The sequence below is a fragment of the Nicotiana sylvestris genome, chromosome 2 (assembly GCF_000393655.2).
Source record: "Nicotiana sylvestris chromosome 2, ASM39365v2, whole genome shotgun sequence".
NCBI lineage: Eukaryota > Viridiplantae > Streptophyta > Magnoliopsida > Solanales > Solanaceae > Nicotiana > Nicotiana sylvestris.
Genome location: NC_091058.1, coordinates 31,733,951 through 31,754,977, shown reverse-complemented (window position 1 = coordinate 31,754,977; position 21,027 = coordinate 31,733,951). Strand labels below are relative to the sequence as shown.

The 21,027-nt window shown below is 38.4% G+C and overlaps 1 protein-coding gene across 2 annotated transcripts; it reads right to left on the bottom strand.

The window, feature by feature from the left end:
* Positions 1-148: 148 nt before the first annotated feature.
* Positions 149-14,346, bottom strand: LOC104224091 (splicing factor U2af large subunit B-like). 2 transcript variants are annotated; one of them, XM_009775660.2, is made up of 18 exons: positions 14,163-14,346; positions 12,813-12,970; positions 11,725-11,841; positions 11,303-11,364; positions 10,581-10,660; positions 10,400-10,453; positions 10,262-10,321; positions 8,142-8,202; positions 7,946-8,058; positions 6,785-6,900; positions 5,103-5,201; positions 4,944-5,019; positions 3,606-3,694; positions 2,735-2,801; positions 2,144-2,242; positions 1,950-2,031; positions 1,234-1,301; positions 149-586 (listed from the first exon to the last, which is right to left on the bottom strand). In XM_009775660.2, the coding sequence occupies exons 1-18, from the start codon at positions 14,244-14,246 to the stop codon at positions 449-451; spliced, it is 1,623 nt and encodes a 540-aa protein (XP_009773962.1). In that variant the 5' UTR covers positions 14,247-14,346; the 3' UTR covers positions 149-448. The 2 variants fall into 2 exon arrangements, with proteins under 2 accessions (XP_009773962.1, XP_009773963.1); XM_009775661.2 differs by having other exon boundaries at positions 2,735-2,798.
* Between the last annotated feature and the right edge of the window lie 6,681 nt (positions 14,347-21,027).

Here is a 21,027-nt window from a genome sequence, read left to right as displayed (position 1 = left end):
GCTAACGAGTAAGGAAGACCTAAAATTATTGAGGAGATTCTGCCCAAAAAAAAGGATTCGGCTATTCTGTCCTTCAACATTAGGAAGTAAAACATATTTAAAGAAATATTTTCTTAACGTCAAATTTAGCAACTCTAATAAAGGTATATTTGAAATAATGAAAATTTTAATTGCCATATACTCGAAGTTCATCCTTGTAGTCAATCCATTCCAAATGAAATCTATTCTATCTAGTTTGTTGCCTAACTACCCCTTAAATCTTAATACACGGCATTACAAGGTGCTGGAAATAAAAAAGAATTAAAATCTAGTAATTTCAGTAGTTTGAACGGGGTAGTGAAAAACTACTCCTACTTGACCATTATCGAACAACCCAGACTGCAGCAAACTGACAATTACAAACACTAAACATATACAAAGACTATCAACATGGAAAATTTTCAGAAACCTAAGAGGCATAATCCTTGTCATAGTATTTGTCTTCAGGATAATAAATGGCAATGACAGTATTTCCTCCAAATTTCCTGCCAGCAAGTGCAGCCTTTGCATTGCTACAACCAGTAATGTCCGAGTACTCCAGAAATACCTGCAATTTGGAACACAAACACCCATGTGAAACAATGAGAATGAAATTCAAGATCGACAGTCTCTTATAACTGCAGTTTGTTATCCTCGACAATTGCTTTCATGGCTAGCACCCATATCTGGTGAACTTTCAAGATACCACATACACGTAGAGTTATCCCCAATGATAATGCTACATTGTGTGTGCTTAATGAGGATTAAATAACGAGTATTCTCCGTGCAGCAAAAAACACAAACACATACTTTCAACATTTTCAGAGTCTACACTACCTTCATTTACATTTCTGTAGGAGAGAAGAAAAAAGAAAGCCTAAAACTTGCTTATGCATCATTTTCTCCTTCACAAATTGAGTAAGGTAAGTAGAAATTCTATGATGATTATCTCAGATCTAGAACCAAACAAGTACAGAAGAAAAGAAGGGCAGACTGCAAGTAACAGAACACCTTATTTTCCCATTTTCAACAAGGAAATGACCACGGGCTTTTTGCTTTTCATGGCAGCAAACTTGTACAGGTTTTATTGCTCAGTTGTACAACAATATGAAGTATTTGTAGAGCACAAAGCAAGGACGCGAGAAATGCTCGAAATAACATTGAGTCGATTCCTAAAGCTTGGACACAAAATGGAGTAATGGACAACATTATTACCTTCCCATGACCTTCGATAATTTGATGATCAGGTTCTGGCCGAGGTATAACAACATCAATCAAGTCACCTATAATTCAGCCAAACAAAATCCGTTAATGACTCGGAAATACTTAATCCTACAAATTAAAGGGCACATATGAGAGGGAAAACTCAAGATAAAAAATATACAATACATTAAGAATTTTAATCAGTTGAATCTTTTATCATCTATTCAAAGAAGTTTTAGTAGCAAGAACTTCTCAGAGAACAGAATCTCTTCTTTTTTTTTTTTTTTTGAAGTGGCAATAATTATATTCATAAACAGCACAAAGGTAGTGCTGGGTTTTCTGTACGAATGAGCAAAAATCCAAAAAAAAATAGCCCTCTTCTAGTATAGATATCTTTTTCTTTTAAGTTCTTCTTCATTCAGATCTTAAAATTTCTTCTTCATTCAATTATGGAGGTAAGGCACCAACCATCATACGACAACTTTTTGTTGTTTCCAAGGTATCAAAAAGAAGAGTCCACAGGCAAGCAACTCCCTGTGTACTGTTGCAGTTATTTAAAATAGTCCATAATTAATCAATCTGAAAGTGGCTCCCTTTCAATCATCTTTTCTTAATAGAAGCATTTTATATGCAAATACGGCAAGCAGATTGAAACATAAACAATACATTCTAAAGCAACAAAAAAAAGAGAACAAAAGATATGTTAATGAATGAGAAGCTGTAGTCACCAAATTTCCGGCCTTCTTCTTTCATGTCTTCCAAAATTTCTCCATACTCTACGTCATCAAACAATTCTTGAGGGGTAATTACCTTCAATACATCCAGAGGAAGATAACCTATTAGAATTACTTCGATATTTTTATCATTACCTTTAAATATAAGTTATATAACGAATATCCTTATCTCTAAGACGTGTAAATACCTCAGTTAAGCATAACACCTTGGTTGGAATCTCAGCAGTCACAACAGGCCCTATCTCGGTACCAGGAATAGTCATACCACCAGCTTCAAAAGCCATTTTCTGCAAGTAAGCAGCATAGTCCTTAAGCGATTAAAAGTCGAGAAAAATGCTCACTCTGTCCCGATCACTTATTTGACCAATTTTAAGAGTTAGATTGGATCAGTTTTATTTATTCGATCGAATTAAAATTTAGACATCCAGAAATTTCACCAGAAGTTCTACAAATTGCAACTTGCTGATATCAAAAATATTAGTCAAAGTTCACTGAGCTCAAAACTCGGGAAGTGAAAAATGTTGAAGCATTTGGGTCAGAGGAGTATTTAGAATAAAAGGGTAGCCTGGTGCACAAAGCATCCCACATTCACGCAGGGCCCGGGAAAAGGGCCGCACCTAAGGGGTGTGATGTAGACAGCCTACCTAATGCAAGCATTAGTGGCTGCTTCCACGGCTCGAACCCGTGACCTATAGGTCAAACGGAGACAACTTTACTGATGCTCCAAGGCTCAGAAGAATATTTAGAATAATAAGTTAATACTGTAGATAACATTCAACCTGCATAGCTATATGTTGCCTTGCCTGAGCTAATATACACTCCTGTTCTGACTTCACCTGCCCACTGCTGTTAAACATGATTGGAAAAAGTCATATAAAAGAACATAGTAAAATTACCATCGAGTGGTTAAATATAGAATAGCCCTTTCCTAATCGCAAGTGGGTTCCCAGCAACAAAACATGAAAGACATGCCATGAATTCCCAGTCCCCTTCAACAAAATAACATATGGAAGGCATAGACCATGTATGGAAGGAAGTTAATCATCATTCAGAAGTAAACTCTCCTGCTTGAACATAAGTCAAGCTCAAGGCAGTTTACAAATTCTACTTTTTGAGCTAACGAAGCAAGCATGCAAGACACTTGTTTCTGAAAGCAAATAACTGCTTACTGAACAATTCAACCTACTCAGTACTCTGACTCTGAATTATCAGTAGCTACACTGTTCCCAAGGACTAACAAAATTGAAATGACAAAATTCTCAGACTATCTAAATGGGTAGAAACCACACGTTTCTTGGGTCGCATAATGTACTTCTGCATATCTTCTCAAAGGAAGGTCATCTCTTATACATGAACCTCGAAAACATAATCTGTTAACATACAATGTAGATGTGGATGATGACACCAAACGTAAACAATCAAAAGAGTTCGGTTTAGAAAATTTAATCTGTTATCATAATGATGAGAACATGCTTTTGATACTAAACAGAATTAGATGTACGACAAAGAAGCCATGACGAACCCATCCAACTAAAACACAAAGGCGGAGGTGATACAGGATTTAGAAAAGATTCCAAAAGAAATATTGCATGCCTCACAAATTTCCAGTCTTCAGTCATTGGATTTCCTAAACGCTGGATGAAAACATACCTAGAGGTAGCACGCCGAACCGTCAGTGTCTTGTCACCCATCTTTAAGCCGTTTAACGCAGCACAAGCAATGTCTGTAACTAATGGATCCTGAAGCAAGTAATAGTTTGTTAGCTACCCAATATAAGGTAAAACCTTCTTCAGCATTATCAAGAAGCAATGGGAATTTCATCCAAAGGAGGTGAAATGTCGAGATCTAGAAGAAACAGAGGACAATTCAGTGTGGACTCAGTGAAAAATCTGGAACTTTGGTATATTTTTTAGCATTTCACTTAACTGGCAGGAGGATGAAACCTTATCCCTGCTTATTAAAATAGGAAGAGACTGGATGGAGAGAAGTGCTGGCAAGGAGAATTACAAAAATCCACCTATGCTTGGATTTGGAAATCTAACTACATTGGGAGGACTTCATTTGTAACTAACGAGATTGACATCTTCAGTGAACTATGACAGAGGCATAAGGAAAATAATCAGCATAGGAACAATGGAGAGAGATTAGGTAAATTATCTGCAAACGGCTAATATGCTGTGCAGTGAAGAAGCTGAGTTGGGCTGTAGGATCAGCATAGGTATCTATGAGAGCCATAATGTGGAACTGAAATGGAGGCAGCTGCGGAGGAAGTAATACTGATGATTGAGAAACTGAGTATATTGCGTTAGCTGATAAGAAGCAGAAGTTTGTTGGTGGGAGATTGTTTATTAAGATAATTCACTTGGGCAAAATGGACTAAGGAAAGTAGGAAGAAATGAAAAATCCATATAGAGACACACAGGATTCAAGGTCACTCTCTTTATTGTGTGTCTAGATAAAGTAGGCGATCCAGTATTAGGTTGGTTTTTAGTGGTCCTCTGTGCTCCCTTGTCGTATATCGACAATGCTTGGTGCAGTATTAAGCAATTGCTTTGAAGTATCAACAAGAAAAGAAAAAAAAATTGAGCCTGAAAGGCAAAACTATAAACCCAAGAGATCAATCAGCAAGCTCTCAATCTCAAACCATAGGATCAAGTAACTGGGAGAAAAGAGTATGCAATCCTGCTACTACAAGAAAAAAAAATGGATCCTGAAATGCGGATAAACTATAAAGCCAAGACTTCAATATAGCAAACATTCAGTGTAAACTGTAAAGGGCATGGGATTACATTAATTGAAGGATAACGAGTAAATAATCAAATTACGGAATGATAATTATTAAACAAAAATGAAGATCCACAGAAGAAAAATAGCTAATTAATCGGCTCGAAAAAGGAATATGGAAAGGGAAAGAGATGGATGTCATGGAACATTTTCTACATCCCAAAAGTATAAGACAAGAATGAACTTAGATATCAGCTTAATTACCTGATATGTGCAGAAACCATAACCTTTAGAGTTTCCTGTCTCTCTATCCTTCACCACCTCAAATCTGCGCAAGGGTCTACAATATACAAATTCAATACATCAGAGCTCCATAATATTCTGAAACTTAGTGACAATTGCCATCTAATAAGATTTTTGTACCCAAAAGACTCCAGTAGGTCTTTTATCTGCACTTCAGTAAAAAGGTATGGCAATCCACCAACAAAAATACGATCAGGTTCCTCCGCATCCCCAGTTGCTCTGGAAAATGATGAGAAAAAACATATCATAAAAATAGCCGCCCAAAAGAGAAGAAAGTATTGTAACTGTTACACTGACAAGTGGAGGAGAATGTAAGCACCACCAATTTTCTCAGTGTAAACGTGCTTGGCATGCATCTGTACATTCCCATCTCCAATTCATCCCCCCCCCCCCCAAACAAAAAAAAGGACCCAGAAAAGGGACAGGAGAACAGAAATTAAACACTAACAGGGAACAGTTTTAAAAATTAAGGTTAATATTCTGTTCCTTGTTTTGAGATAAGAGACTCGCATCCAGTTGGGGCATCTCACAATATGTGCACATTAAACCAGTCCAAACATCTAAATTCTCCAAACTCACCTGGCTTTCACCAATCAAGAAGAGGTTCAACACGCTGAATTACTCTCCAAAATATACTGGTAAGCTCATTAATTACGAGGAAAATGCTTCAAATTAAGTCTCATTTTCCACAAAGAGGTGTCACCTTTTATGCAGTCTATTTATCCATGTATTTTAATAAAAAATCACACTTGTACTTTCCATGTACATACGTACATTTTCCTGACATCTACAATACTATAAGCAATTTATCTTTAAAGTTCATTGTAAAAAATTTGCGGGACACAAAATACAAAATCTAGATTTAGAGATTCCTAACACAGAGGATTCATATGACAGTTTGAAATTAAAGTGAAGTAACTGACTGATTGGGAAAATATAAAATCCCAGATAGGAACAACTCAATCAATACAAATCAGACCAAGATTACATATTTGAAATGTCTCATGCCAACCAATAACAACTACTACGCCTAAACTCAAGCAACTTAAGGTCACCTATATGAATCTTCACCGACCATGAGACCCATATAGTAATAATAATAATGATAATGATAATAATAATAATAATAATAATAATAATAATAATAATAATAATAATAACAATAACGATAACAAAGTTTTCTATATTTTTTCAGTGGCATATAAATCTCAGACATGACTAAAAGACTCCTAAAAACTAATGTGAACAATTGAACATACTAACGTGACTAAGGCATAGTCCCAGCTAATAGGTGATACCTATTATGTCTTTTTCCTCCATTATACTTTAGCTTTAGGCTAGATTTCCATGGACTCCAAATGATTTTAGGTGTTTCGAGACTACTTCCTTCATATGATTTTAGGCCTACCTCGTCCCCTTTTAACACCTTTGCACGTACAGACTAGTGCATCTGAAGGTAGCCACAGACACAGGACATGGCCAAACCATCTCAAGCGCCCTTGCCTCATTTTATTCTCGATGTGTGCTAATTGCACCTTCTGCAGAATGTGGTCATTTCTAATCTTGTCTAATCTTATATGACCGCACATCCATCTTAGCAAGCACATCTCAGCAACACTCGTCTTGTGGATATGTTGAACTTTGGCAGTGAAACAACCATTCCCACATAACAATGTAGGTCTTATAATTGGCTTACCTTTCTCATATCAATCAAGTTCTAACGATTTCCAGAGCAAATTTAGGACAGAGGCACCATTTTCTGCAGCAACAGTAAAGGAAAATAGACAGCGACTTCAACTTACCCAGGCGTAAGCCCAGCAGCAGTTAAGTTAAGGTGAGGGCTTGGATGGCCAGGACCAAGTGCAGCAGCCAAAGAAGGATTGTAATCAGTAGGCCTTCGAACCCTGACAGAAACACCCTGTTTACAGTAAAGCACAGACAATAACAAATAGTTAAACCAACAAAATTCACCAGGCAAAACGAAGAACTAAAGGCATGGGTAGCAAAACAAGAAGAAGAGTATTAATTTATATCATTGTCAGTGGGGAGGAATATTTCGAAGATCTGACTTTCATTTGTCTGCAGAGGATGTTTCAGAGGAACAAGTACTATTATTTCTGAGAACTAATCCTGACAAGAAGATTGTAAACTTTCTTTAAAGCCAATAGGTGTCTTCTAAACTATTCCGCTTGAAACATCCGTGCAGAACATTTATGAAGATCCCTGAATTATTGAACACTATAGAGATAGATGGGTATGACAGATACGGTTCTATTCATGAAGAATCAGGTGGACTGCTTTTCCATCTCATGTATTATAATAGAAATCCACACCCACAAAACAAAAAACAAGAAGAAAGAGGAAAAGCAATAAAAAGTGAATCATTTTTTCAGTTAATAAGTTAGAACATATCTTTACAACCATAGATATAAATTATCTCAAGCCCCTTGGGTTCCCATTTCTCTTTCTTCACCTATCAAAACCAAAAAGCATCTTAGATTAACCTCAATAAGATGATTTATGAAGATCCTCGAATTCTTGAACATTATAGGAAATGGATGGATCTCACTATACAGAATCAGAGGTAAGGTTCTATTCATGAAGAATCAGGAGGAGTGCTTCCATCTCATGTACCATAACAGAACCCCCACTCACAACAAAAAATAAGAAGAGAGAAGAAGAACAATAAAAATTGAATCGTTTTCTTTTTTTTCCAATTAATAAGTATTACATATCTTTCCAGCCATAGACATAAAAATTATATTAAGTCCTGAGGGTTTTCGTTGCTCTTTCTTTACTCTCACGCAGTTTCGCCACCTTACTCTTTCCGCCCAAATTAAAAATAAATAAAAGAAGGGTTAGAACTTTAAGACACTTCTCATTGGGCCAAAGGAGAGACTAGAATAGATGAACCCCCAACATTAAGACTGCATAAAGAAAGAAAAGGCTATAGTTATACATGCCTCAAAAACAACTCCATCTAATGCCATTGCATTACTGGCTTCTTCAACTGTCCTCATCTCCACAAATGCAAACTTCTTTTCATGATTAATGTACACATTGACAACTGCATCGCCTGAAATTTAGGAATAGGTTATACTCACAAGGGGTGTGACAGTGCAAATGTATAAAACTCTTACGTCTGAAATTTGAACGCACCTGGACCAGCAGAATTTCCACCAACTGCACTCATAACATGACTAAAAAATGCCGAGATTGTCTGTTTCAGATGCAGCAGAAGAAGAAGAAGAAATAAGAAATCTGAAGAGAAGCAAAACTCGATCCGACAAAAATAAGATACTACCATTGTGAGAATGCACGGGAGAAAAATCTATTATTCTAATGATATAATGAGGCCTATATATAATACACATTCTACTCCTACTACATATGGGACTAGGACATATTCTACTCCTACTACATATGGGATTAGGACATATCTACCCCTACTACAGATAGGACTAAGACTATTTACACATAACTATCTAACGCTACCCCTCAAGCCGGTGCATACAAATCATATGTACCGAGCTTGTTACATATGTAACTAATACGAGGATCGGCGAGGGACTTGGTGAAAATATCGACAAGCTTATCATTCGATATACAAGGTCACTAGACTCCCCCTGAGCAACAAAACCAAGTGGTCGCTGATAAACAGAAGTTGGCTGAAAGGTCGCCGGAAAAATTTGAAAATAATGAGACTAAGCCGAATTTCACACTACAAAATAGGTTCTAAAACACCACCAGAAAACAGAAACTTTTCTGGAAATTACTATTCACACCGGGAAATCACTGATCACGCCGGAAAAGTGCACTATTCACGCCAGAAAAAATAAAAGTTGTCAGAATGTAATGTAATTTATATGGGTAGGCTCGGAACCACTAGACGAGTAGGTTGTCCTGAAGAAGTTTTGTCAAAAAATGGTCGGAATGGCTCACACGCACCGGAAAAGTTACTGTAGCTCGCTGGAACCTAGTTCTGACGGCGCATGACTTTCTGTCGGAGCAGTTGACTAGGGTTTTGTCGCCTGACTTTTCCGAACAAGATGGTAGTGTTGGTTTTCGCACAACACTTACCGATGAGGAGATAACGCAAATCAATCTTGAGTCGTCAACCGGAAAGACACACGGTGACTTACTTTTCTATTCAGATGGGACTGGAATTTCTGGGGTTTGGTCGCACAAGGGTTTCGAATCTGATGGTGGTACTGGTATATGCACAGTACCACTGTAGCAATGATGAACCCTGGGAACAAGACGAAGTTGCCGGAAAATTGCACGTCGATGAGATCTTTCTTCCGGATATCGCTTGAATGACGCACAACGATAATTTTCTCACCGAAGCTCTGATACTATGTGAGAATACACGGGAGAAAAATCTATTATTCTAATGATATAATGAGGGCTATATATAATACACATTCTACTCCTACTACATATGGGACTAAGACATATTCTACTCCTGCTACATATGGGATTAGGACATATTCTACTCCTACTAAAGATAGGACTAAGACTATTTACACATAAATATCTAACAACCATAAAACAAATTTTTCTTACATAGGACACCATATTTGAGGCTTGGAGCACTCTCAATTTCAACTCACTCTTACGAGTAAAGGACAGGGACATACTTGGCCTCGTTACAGTCTTATAGTTAAGTTAGAATGTCAGTTTGTTTTAATGAAACAATTCCAGCACAAGGAGAATCTTCATGGACATACCTTTGTTTTTTCTTTTTTTTTTGGTTTTCTTTCTTCTTTTTTTTGGGGGGGGTGGGGGGTGGGGTTCTTTCATAAAGCAAGAAGAGGACATCTTTCCGACGGACGCATTCACGCAGGCTATGCCCTCAATAAATCAGTCAACTACACCTCAATTCCAAATTAGCAGCCCTTTCATAATAAAGCCATCCCTAAGAGCCATTACCACTCTTTTTTTCTAATAACAAAGAAATCCATGATGGCCAATTGGCGCACGGTTCGAATATCTAAGGATAATGTGCACGTTCATCTACCCTTCTCCACTTAAATACCTAACTTTTGGACCGCAGCACGGTTCAAACTCGTGACATGAAGAGCCATATTCAATCTTAAAACCCATGTAATAGAATTCGGATTGTACAGTGTGTAAGCTTGAAATCTAAAAAAAAAGATGGTAAACTATAGCATCCACCATTATCTCATGACAACCATTTCAAAGAAAAGCCAGGACCCTAGGTACAATGTGGATGAAAGATGACGGAAATGGACCGTTAAAACCAATATTTGCCTTACCTGTTCATTAGCCAGTGGTGGGAGGCCACCAACATAGACACGTCGTGCATGTCTTGTAGCCTATGAGCAAAATAGGGAAAAGGTGAAATACTTGTTGTAAATACAGAAGAGGATGGAGCTTCAGCATAACATATTTACTTGCTGACTCATGGCTTGAACTGGCAAGAAAGGGAAAGAACCCAACTGATTAACCTGTTGAAAACGCCTTCGTGAGAGAAATAACTAAATGGAATCTATAGAGAAAGCTTACATCTAAATAAGCAACAAAAATAAAAAAATAAAAAATAAAAACCAATCCTACAAATTAAATTATTTGTACCTGAATTGTATCAGTTGGAAATACATTTTGTAACATTCCAGGAATTGATTGAGGAGCATTGGAAGAACCCAGAACTTGCTCTACATAACAAGGAAAAAGTAAAAAGAGAAGCGAAAGTGATGAAATCAGATGTAAAATCTGAGAAATTATGCAACCAACAAACAGCAGATTTAAATGCTGAATTCAACAGATTACCTAAAACATTTTTCGAAAACATTTTAGCTTTTGAGTAAAAGTGATCATGGTAGTAGTTATTCACCAGAGAGAGCATAAAAGGAAAAGCACCTATTCCTTACCTATATATTGTATACCATTCAAATATTAAAACAAGAATTATATTCCACCACTGCAAGTTCCTGGATAACAATTGCGAGCCTACCAAATTACAACATTTGCTGTTGATGATGGAAAAGTTCCAGCTAACCGAAGCACTGATTCCTCCTTGAATTAAATCTACAGTCCTCACGCCCATGAGTAGCATGATGGGACATAAAGTCCAATATTGCCTTCTTAGCCATATGTAACAAAATCACAAACAAAGAACCAACACAACAGCAAACAACACAACAATGATTCTCAGTTCCAAGTAGAAACTATCAGCACGAAAACAAATTAAAGCTTATCATATTAAACATAACCATAAATCTCTAAATGTAGACTGATATCATTTTAGGTAGGAGAGAGCTACAATTATCTGTGCAGTTTAAGTTCTAATTGCTAACCTGCCCCACTAGAAAAAGCTGCTGCTACTGGTGGAGCCATATCAAAGCCACTTGTCCGCTTGCTGTCAAAAAGGAAATCATAGATTATGGCACTTTTCAATTTTGTGGATGCCTCAAAGAGAACAAAAGAGTGAATCAAGACTTTTTCTCTATGATTTTGAGTAAAATATATTCATAATTTAAAAGAACAAGAACAAAAGAATCCCTCGTGGAAAAATGAAATAGAGCATTGAGAAAGACATATGAATCGTCTGTGAAGATAAACAAAAATTTGCAAACATTTAAAGTAAAACCACATGATAATCAGACTAATTGAAAGCTTGCAGTAATTTGTTTAAAAAAAATATCAAATCCATAAGTACAATATATTAAGGAGTTATTAACGTGGAAATTCATATTATTAACAAAAATTATAAAGGAACCTCTTTGGAGGTAGAGGAGAATATGATCTTGATCTAGCTTTCTCATAAGAACGATCCTTTGACCTTGAACGGGATCTACGTGTCTCATCCTTTTCTCTACCTCCACGATGTTGACGCCTATAAAATCACAATAGTGAATAAATGACCAACTAACAAAATAAAGATTTATCCAAGATACTATTTTTAATTCATAAACAACAGTCACACAAGCCATATATATGATTGATCATCAAGCAAAAAGTTACAGGTACAATTTGGCTTTGTGTTTCTCTTTAATCCTTTATTACAGAGAGATAGGATATAGTAAGCATCTTCCTTTTTCTTTCTTTTGGCACTTTACCCTAGCTGTACAGCTGTGTTAAGCACATTTTGGGGGTAAAGTATGTGATGCCAAAGACTGTCAAAGAATTTGTTGGGTGTTGGAGCGGATTATGGAGAGCCATTCCAGGTCCTGTGTGTCTGGTGGCATGAAAAGAAGGAATCAAAGATGTTTCAAAGGCAGAGCTACAGCTGTTTATGTCTTGAAAGTAGATGCTTAGTTCGTAACTCTTTAGCTTTCAGTGAATTTATAATATGCATATGAAGAGGACACTGTATAGATTCCGTTAGCTTGTTACTAAGTTAAAAGGTTCTGTAATTAGTACATCCTATTGTAGCGTCCATAACTGCCTTACTGATAGCTTTGCTCATTGATGAAATATCAAAAGTTTTTCAAAAAAAAAAATTGAACCAAACTAAAAAAAAAAAGTTTGGCTTGGTGAAACCAAACAAAGAATTATCTTGTATAATGCCAACATTACAACTGTACAAGGACTTCCAACTGAGAGCCTATTGGATTGCCTTGATTTTCCTGAAACCAACTGATTCCAGAAGCACTATCAAGATTAATTGTTTGTTTCCAAAAACAACAGATCCTTTGACTTAGCTAATACCTCTAACTATTTAATTCTTCCCATTGCTTGCACCATGACGGAATGCACCATGATGGAAGTATGACATACCAATCCAAAAGAACAGACTTTATCCCCAAAAAAGAACAATGGAAAGATCTCAAAGCTTATGCGTACAAACACTCTTTCTAAAATGACCTGTCAAATTTATGATTCCTGGAACGGCTGTAATCATCATTGTCATCATTTCTTCTGTAGCCCTTACTGCTTTTATCCTTGTATTCCCCATGATGACGATCTTCATCTCTGGAATATTTATCCCTCAATCTATCGTGCTGAGATCCATTAGATTGGCTCTGCAAAAGTTGAATTAGACAATATTCTGAAATTAGCCCAAACCAACAAGCAGTGAAATATATGCTTAAAGAGTTCACAGGATCACATATAGACTAAAATGGTTTTACTGATCAAATTTTTTGGCAATCAAAAGCCTCCCCCTAGGGGATGATGTCGTCAGGAGGAAAAAAAAGGACAGCTTACTTTCAGTGGGAGGGCTTGAAATTCAATCAAATTATATGGATATAACAAGCATTTTTTTATGATTAAACATCATTATCCCATTGAACTTCTGAACTATGCCATTTCAAGTTTCATAATACTTGAGTGATATCCAACAACATTCTAAATGGTTCCAACATATGTTTAGCCAAGTACTTTAATTGGCATACTAGAGAACAAGTATGGAACTTTTACATGCACAGGGATTATGAGTTTTTACTTTTTTATTTTTTTATTATCTTAAACTGTAGCACCAGGTCAAGTTACGGCACCTCAACTAATCCATCGAGTACCTACTACTTCTCACCAAAACATATACCCGGTAACTTTTACCATCAAGGCTTAGACAGATTGAAAGGAAATACCCAAACTTTTTTAGTCAACTTTGGTCTCCCATGGTTCATTCCAACTTCCAGGCCACACCCTTCCGTGCTACCTTCTACTTTTTCTAGAAACAGGAAAAAATAAAACTAATGGGCTCATACCTTTTTGCTTTTTAATCCTTGAAAGTTCTTAAAATGATAATCTCAAACAATTTGGGATTGCATTTTCCCTTCAGCCACAACCATGAGTGGAATTTCAGCCAGTGACACAAAGTAATTACAAAAGTCCCACTCACACGAACCGTTTCTCATCCTACTAATTTGGCCACACGAACCGTTTATCTCATTTGTTGCTTCCCTAAGATGATCTGCAAAATACCTTAAAATGGCCTCGTGGAGCTTCAAGTCTTAATCTTTATTCAACTAATTGCTCCTTGCAATTAAAAATATCATTCCTTTTATCTCTAATTAAATTGCTTCAGCTCACATCCAAAATTACAGTACATCACAAATTTGTTTATACATCCGATGTCACTTCGTTAAATAAATTAGTAAAGTTTCTTAATTTAGCAAAGCATGAATCAAATTAGTCGAGCTAGACAGCTAGTTTAGAGCAATTTGAACCGATTAATCCTATGGCCAGCAAAAATTAAGAGAAAAAATAAACCTCGTGATGATGCGACTTTCGATCTTTGTAAGAATACGGAGGCGATCTTCGGCGATCGTCATTTTTGCTCTCATAGCGAGGCATAATCGGTAGTTTTGAGTCTTTGATCACCAGACCCTATCCTTAGTTCTCTGATTTTGTTGGAGACGAGAATTTTACGATTGTTACGATTCGGATTTTGAACTTCGGGTATAAATGTACTCCACTTAGTGGGCTGATTTCTCTCAAGGTTCATGGGCTGAATGTACTCCGTCTCCAAATAGTGAGCTGAATTTCCCGTAAAAATTGCACGGCCGCCCTATTTGTTCGATCTCATTTAATTTATATTCATTTTTTTTTAAACTTTTAACTTGTACCCACTTTTTAAACAATTTCAGCTCCCTTTCTCCTCCTCCTTCTCCTCCTTCATTTTCTTTTTTCTTCTACAACGATGACTTCAACATTGCTCTCTTTAATTAATGAAGCTAAAGCAAATATACCGAGGAAGCGAGTTTTCACCCATTTACATACGCAGAAACTTCAGCATCCCTGGAACATATTTAAGAAGGGTATATTTATATATTATTAATAACATTGCAAGGTGCTAACTTTTTGTTGCGTGCTACATATGAGATGACGACTTTAGACACAGTACATATGTGCAACTATTGACAGAGATACAAAGATGCTCACCCATGATCTAAGAGTTTTGAAATTGGATTTTGGATGTAACTTCGACTGCTCTGACTGAAAGGTTATTACAATGGTAACTTTGAACTCTAGGGAAAATGGACTGCAAAGATGATTATATCAGCAAATATACTCAGTGAAGTTTCTCAGTTACAACACAAAAAACTTCAGCTCTAGAGCTGAACTTTAGGCCCGGCTACTAGAATGCTGAAGTTTTGCGTGATTGTCTTTGTTGTGTGCTGAAGTTATGTGAAAAGCGGGTACGCTTGTAATTTTTTTTGGCAAAGCGGACACAAGTTAAAATGTGACACAAAAAGCAGGTATAGATGCAAATGCTCTGCCCCACGATAAGTGCCAAAAACAACCAATTCATGGATTAACGAGGCGAAAAATTAACCTAGATGGCCGTCCATTCAACTGCTTAAACTAAAAATAATTAAAGAATATATATATATATATATATATATATATATATATATATATATATATATATATATATATATATATATAATATAAATTATTTAGAATATATGCATACCCATGCATAATCAATATGTAATTTATATATATCAATTAGGAAAAATAAATAATAATATGTCCGGTTATTTGTGTAAAGATCCATGACCATAAGGCCAATATTTACAAGTCCAAATGATGACCATATTTTGGAAACGATATGTGGAAATATTGAATTATTGGATCCTATGTAATCGTAAGGAGTAGTTGTGGATTTTGAGGAGGTGCTCATCATTTTGTGGCATTAGATGTCTCCTTTTCGCTGCTTCATCCCTGTGTTTTCTAATCAGGCAATGTTGGAAATGTGATTTAATAAAATTTTAGAAACTTGTGTGTAAAAGTTGGACATTGATGCGGATATTCTCAGAATGGCCATTCCAAATCCTTATTCCATGCGATGATCAACTTATTTATACACAAGTATGACATATGCAAATGTCTACTATGCATGTTGTATTTGTTTTCTCTAGTATGAAGTGGACTTTTAATAGCAGCTATTTTGTAGCATTTTCGCCTCTAGTTCGAGAAATTTCTAAATTAATGTCAAGGCTTGTAACTCTTATCGTCTCAGCCCATCGATTTGCTAGCTTTATAACATTATAAAGTGGGGGGGGGAGGGGGGTTGCTATTCACTCAAAAAAGTGGGATAATTGCATTTTTGGGTAATTTCTTGCTTGCTTCAAAATAGTTAATTAAATACACTTATCTCTAAATTTAAAGGATTAATCGTTCAAGTAGTCACATATATATACTGTAAATTCCATGGATAAAAAGTATCAAGAATTCCTTCCAGTTTGGATTATTCATCCTCAACCAACAACTCAAAAGATAAGGACTATATGAGCTTCGACCAAATGAATGATGTCTCAAAGTCTGAAAATAAAGAATTTGAATCTTGTTGGTATAACTCCTTCATTAATTGATTAGTTATGTTATTGCAATCATCCCAAACTATATGTCATGCAACACAACTTGTTGAGAGTAAAAATTATTTGTGATTCACACTCTACAACTACAAGGTAAAATCTTTACTACTCAAATCTGCCACCTCTCGCATCCCATCCTAATCTTTTTCGGCCATCGATCGCCTACCCGAACCAAGTGTTAGTATTTGCCCTTATTTTCTTTTCATATTAAGATTTTTCTTCAAGTATTTAGTATAATTGATTTTTATTTTCCTAAAAAATTGTAAATCTCTTTCATATTTGACATTTTTTTTTCTTAAAGGAAAAGGTTGCGGAGTTCTATAAATTGAGGATCTCTCCTCCATGTAACAACACAATAGCATCCATAATTAATGTAGTCGTTAAAAGAGTCTTATTTAGGGGAGAATTTATTCTCTCAATATTTTTTTAATTTTCTCTTTTATATTAATAGATTATATTAATATAGGTTAATTGACCAGTATATCTCTTTTAAGATCTAATATTTTGTTATTTAATTTAATGTTATCAAAAGTTACTTTTTTAGCTTCCGCATAACGTATTCTATTCTTGATCCCTTTACAACACTAGTGGCACTGGAGAAGGATCCAAGTAGAAGTAGAGAGTGTTTGACTCAAAAGATGTTAAGATCTTTTGGAACAAATCAATCAAAGATGAAGGGGTAAATCATAGTCAAACTTAATTGATACCAGATCGAGAGATTTGGTAGTAATACATGTATAAGGGATGAAGAAAATATCAATGATCTCATTAAGATTCAATATCGCCTTCTTCCTCAGTCTTTGAGGAAGATGGATTATAATTGCTTTTTCTCTATGATCCAGGGATGGAGTTTTTGCTTCATTTTCTCCCTAGGTAAAATATGGAGAAGCCCCCGCCCCCTCTTGAAAGCCTTCCTAGGCTATATATATAGTCGAAACCTCTTCACCCCCACCGTGACTTGGCACGCTTGGGTCAGTGGTGCGTTCTGGTCGTGGCTCTAGGCATTGCGCTTTTCGATGTGTCGGATATCTTGGAGGAGAAATGAAGCGAACTCTATTGACTTTCACTACCTGATTGCTAAAAAGGGGTCGTGGGCAACCTGGTCGTAGCGGTCAGATTTTGCCCAATACAGTTAGTCCCTCCGTCCGTCGGGGTCGTCCTTTGTCGGGCTCGACGGACGGATCATGTTTGCAGCGTAGTCGAGAGGAATCTGACCCCCAATTTTCCATTCCTTAGTTGCGTTCAGTGGATTTTTTGGCGGAGTGGAGGTGCTATTTCGATACTCGTGAACCATTGCGATAGTTTCGGAATCGAAACGTCGGTTGGCAATGAAGAGTTGGTTCATGTATGCCACCATTATGATACTCGTTCCTGGGAAACTAAAATGTTTCGTGCCCTATCAAATTCAAATGGCGACTCTTTGGTTTCGTGCTCGGGGAATTTATGTCTCTTATAAATAGGGGAACTTGTCATTTGATTGATACACTTCATCATTCGTTTGAGAGGGTTCTTCAGATATCGCTTTTTCTAATACCTCGAATTCTTGCTCACCTTCTTGCTCACTAAAACCTTTCACCTTTTCTTCGTATCGCTTCTCTTGGAGAGTTTCCTGCTAAGAATGGTCGGCGATTCTTCTCGTGATAATCTCCCTGCCGCTAATCCGGTACCAAAGAGTTCTGTTCAGATCACCGAAGAAGTGGATTCGGTGGAGGAAGAGGAGGTCCCCTCGGTAGATGAGATTCTGCCTCGCCCCGGGAAGGACGCGACTGACTTTAGTTTCGGCGGTGGAGCGGAGCCGGAACCCGTCACTTCCATTGTGAGAGAAAGGGGAATTGTAGATTTGAGGGAACGGTGGGGAATCCCCAATTTCGTCGAGATGCAGCCGGCGGAGGGGGACGACAGAGTTCACTTCGACCGCCCCGGATATTGTGTGTTTTATGCCTACCCCTTCATTGTTGGGTACACACTTCCTCTTCCCATGTTGGTGGTTGATTTCTGTCGTCACTACGAGGTCTGCCCTGCTCAGCTTTCGCCTTATTTTTACAAACTGTTTCTTATGCTGCTCAAGTATGCAGAACTTGCCAGTCGTGAGGTCACTTTGGGCCATATGCTTAGCATTTTTTCTCCACAACTTATTCGAGGTACGATGATTCACGCGTGTCCTCGGGGATCGAGGGGTCTGGTGGTGAAGATGGACGACAAAACCAACTGTCGTTTCTATGAAAATTATTTTTATGTGCGGACCGAGCATATTATGGCGGACCTGATAGGATTCCCCGAGAGATGGAACTTTGCATGTAAGTTTGCGTCTTTAATTAATGAAATGTTTGACCATTTTTCGCGAATGCCTAACTGCTATATTTTTCTGTAGCTGAGAGATTGTCCCCGGTGCCTGTCGATGGGATTTGTGAATGGGTGGAGGCTATTCTTTCCCACACAGTGGGAATTCTCACCTGGTCGACTTTTCACGAGAGGTTTGGACGCAGGCCTCTTTCAAGTGAGATGACGTCCTTGTCTACTGTTTTTCCTCTCTTCTTTTTTTGTTTAGACTCTTATGCATCATTCGTCGTTGTCGGGGAGGGTGCAGAGAGCAAGGGCCCCTCAGCTAGCCTTTCGCTAGTTGGTCGCATCTGCTCGTCTTGTCGTTGTGCCCACTGTACAACCCTCATCAAGGGTTGCTTCGGTCAAATCTGCGACCTTGGCTACTCCAGCGAGGGTCACTTCTCAGGACGAGGTCCCGACCAATATCGTCTGTCCTATGAACGAGTCATCGTCGACTGGAGAGAAAGAGGAGCCATCGAATAGATGGAGAGTAGAGTTTGAGACGGCACCCCCGACAGTGATTCGCCTGGACGACTCTCCCCCGACGAGCTCGGGAGAAGGTGTTATTGCGGCTCCTCCTGTAGGGGCGAAGCCAACTGTTGAAGTTGTTGGCGCCCGTAATCAATGATCATAAACTCCAGCCACCGCCTTGGCTCAACCAGAAGTCCCTATTATTACTGATAATCAACACCTTGTCGGGGTAGAGAACCAGACCTCTGGCGATGCTGTTGTGACTTCAAATGTGCCCTCATCTTACGCAGTGGATCGTGCTCCTCCTTCAACAGCGGAAAGGGGAAAAGGTGTGGTGGTTAATGAGTATGAATCTGAGTCAGACCTGGATCCTAATGATGTTAGGATGTTCGAGGAGGGTCTCGCTTATTCGGTGGTTCGTGCGAGGGGCTCGTCCCGTATTCTTTAGATCCCTTCAGGCGTTAACCTCTTGGTGGAAGGGGAGGATCTGGTGCCGCAGTTCAGCCTGTTATGTTCAAAAGCTGAGGATGAATCCCTTCGGGATACCCCTGATGCCGAGTTGAGGGATGAGGTGGCCGTCATGGGCTTGAGGGTACGTTGCATTTGGTTCTTGCTTTAATCTTTTCCCTTGTTCGAAAGCATTAGCTTAACCCCATCTTTATGATTTTCAGACATACATGGTGGAAGTGGAAAGCATTTGTAGGGCCAACGTCCGGGTAAGGATTTTCTTGAAGATGTTGGAGAAGTACTGTCGCTACCATGACAGATGTCGCGAGATGCACGAGCGGTTGAGGACGGATCCCCGCAACCAGGCTCTTGGTGAGGAGTTGGAGAAAAGGGATCAGGAATTGATGCAGACGATCCGTAGCAAGAGCGAACTTGAGGAGCAACTCCGCATCAAGGACGGGGATCTTGAATTGGGTAAGGGGATCGCTGCAGAGTGTGAGCATTTGTAGGGCAAGTTGAGGTCTATGCAGTTGGAGATGGACCAGAACTTAGTCCGAGTCGAGGCGATGAGTGCAGAGTGGAGAGGGAAGTTGACTGCGATGGAGAGCAAGGTTGTTGGTTTGGAGAATATTAAGAGAGCCTGGTATGAGGCTTTGGCGAGGGCGGCGGCCCTGGAGGACACTATCCACGTACTGCAATCTGAACAGGAGTCGGAGAGAGCGACAACTACTCTTATAGAGGCGAGGCTCGAGGAGCGGATTAGCACAATTGATCAGGAGGCTTTAGTTCTGCGAGATCGGGTTGCGGCCCTGGAGGCAGAGAATGGGCGACTAAAGGCTCAGGTTGAATCATCTCCCGCTGTCGTTCCCCGCCAAGTGCATGAGCTCTAGGTTTATGTCGAAGCCTAGCGGGACATATATAAGGGTTTGTGGGAAGCAGGCACCGTGGCTGAGGCTGCTTATGAAGAAGCACGAGCAAAAGCTCGTGAGGCTTGCATCAACTGTGGATACGATGCGGCAACGTCTGAAGCTAATGGGGGTGCGGATGGTGATGAACCTCGTAGAGATGGTAATGACGACGAATGAAGAATGTTGTTTTTCATTTTTATTTTTGTTTTGTTCGTTGTTTGTCTTTTGTTCGTCTCCCTTTTTTTTATTGGTTGGCCTGGGCCATATGTAGGCGGTGGTAGCCGCGCTATGACTTTGCATAAATAAAAGTTCTCTCATTCTATATTTGCTTTGTACTTTTTTTGTTTATCTCAACTGTTCGTGGCTGTGGTGCAAGAAGAGATTCGTCTGACGAGTCCCGATTCTGAAGGGTGTTATTTTGAACTCATCGAAATAATAGCCCATCGTTGTTCGATCGAGGTCAAACCTTCCTTTTCCCGATGGCGAAGGCCCTTGACCTTAGAGGGTGTTATTTCGAACTTATTGAAATAACAACCCATCATCGTTTGATCGATGTCGAAACTTTCTTCCCCTTTTTTTGATGGCGAAGGCCCTTGGCCTTAAAGG

Bases quoted from the DNA above. Each gene is read 5' to 3' on its own strand.
- LOC104224091 (XM_009775660.2), bottom strand. From the start codon at position 14,246: ATGCCTCGCTATGAGAGCAAAAATGACGATCGCCGAAGATCGCCTCCG. The intron at 10,661-11,302 runs GTTAGCAATTAG...CTTGTTATGTAG, and splicing joins AGCTTTTTCTAGTGGGGCAG to AGCAAGTTCTGGGTTCTTCC. The intron at 8,203-10,261 runs GTAAGGCAAATA...CATCTGAAACAG, and splicing joins CACCACTGGCTAATGAACAG to ACAATCTCGGCATTTTTTAG.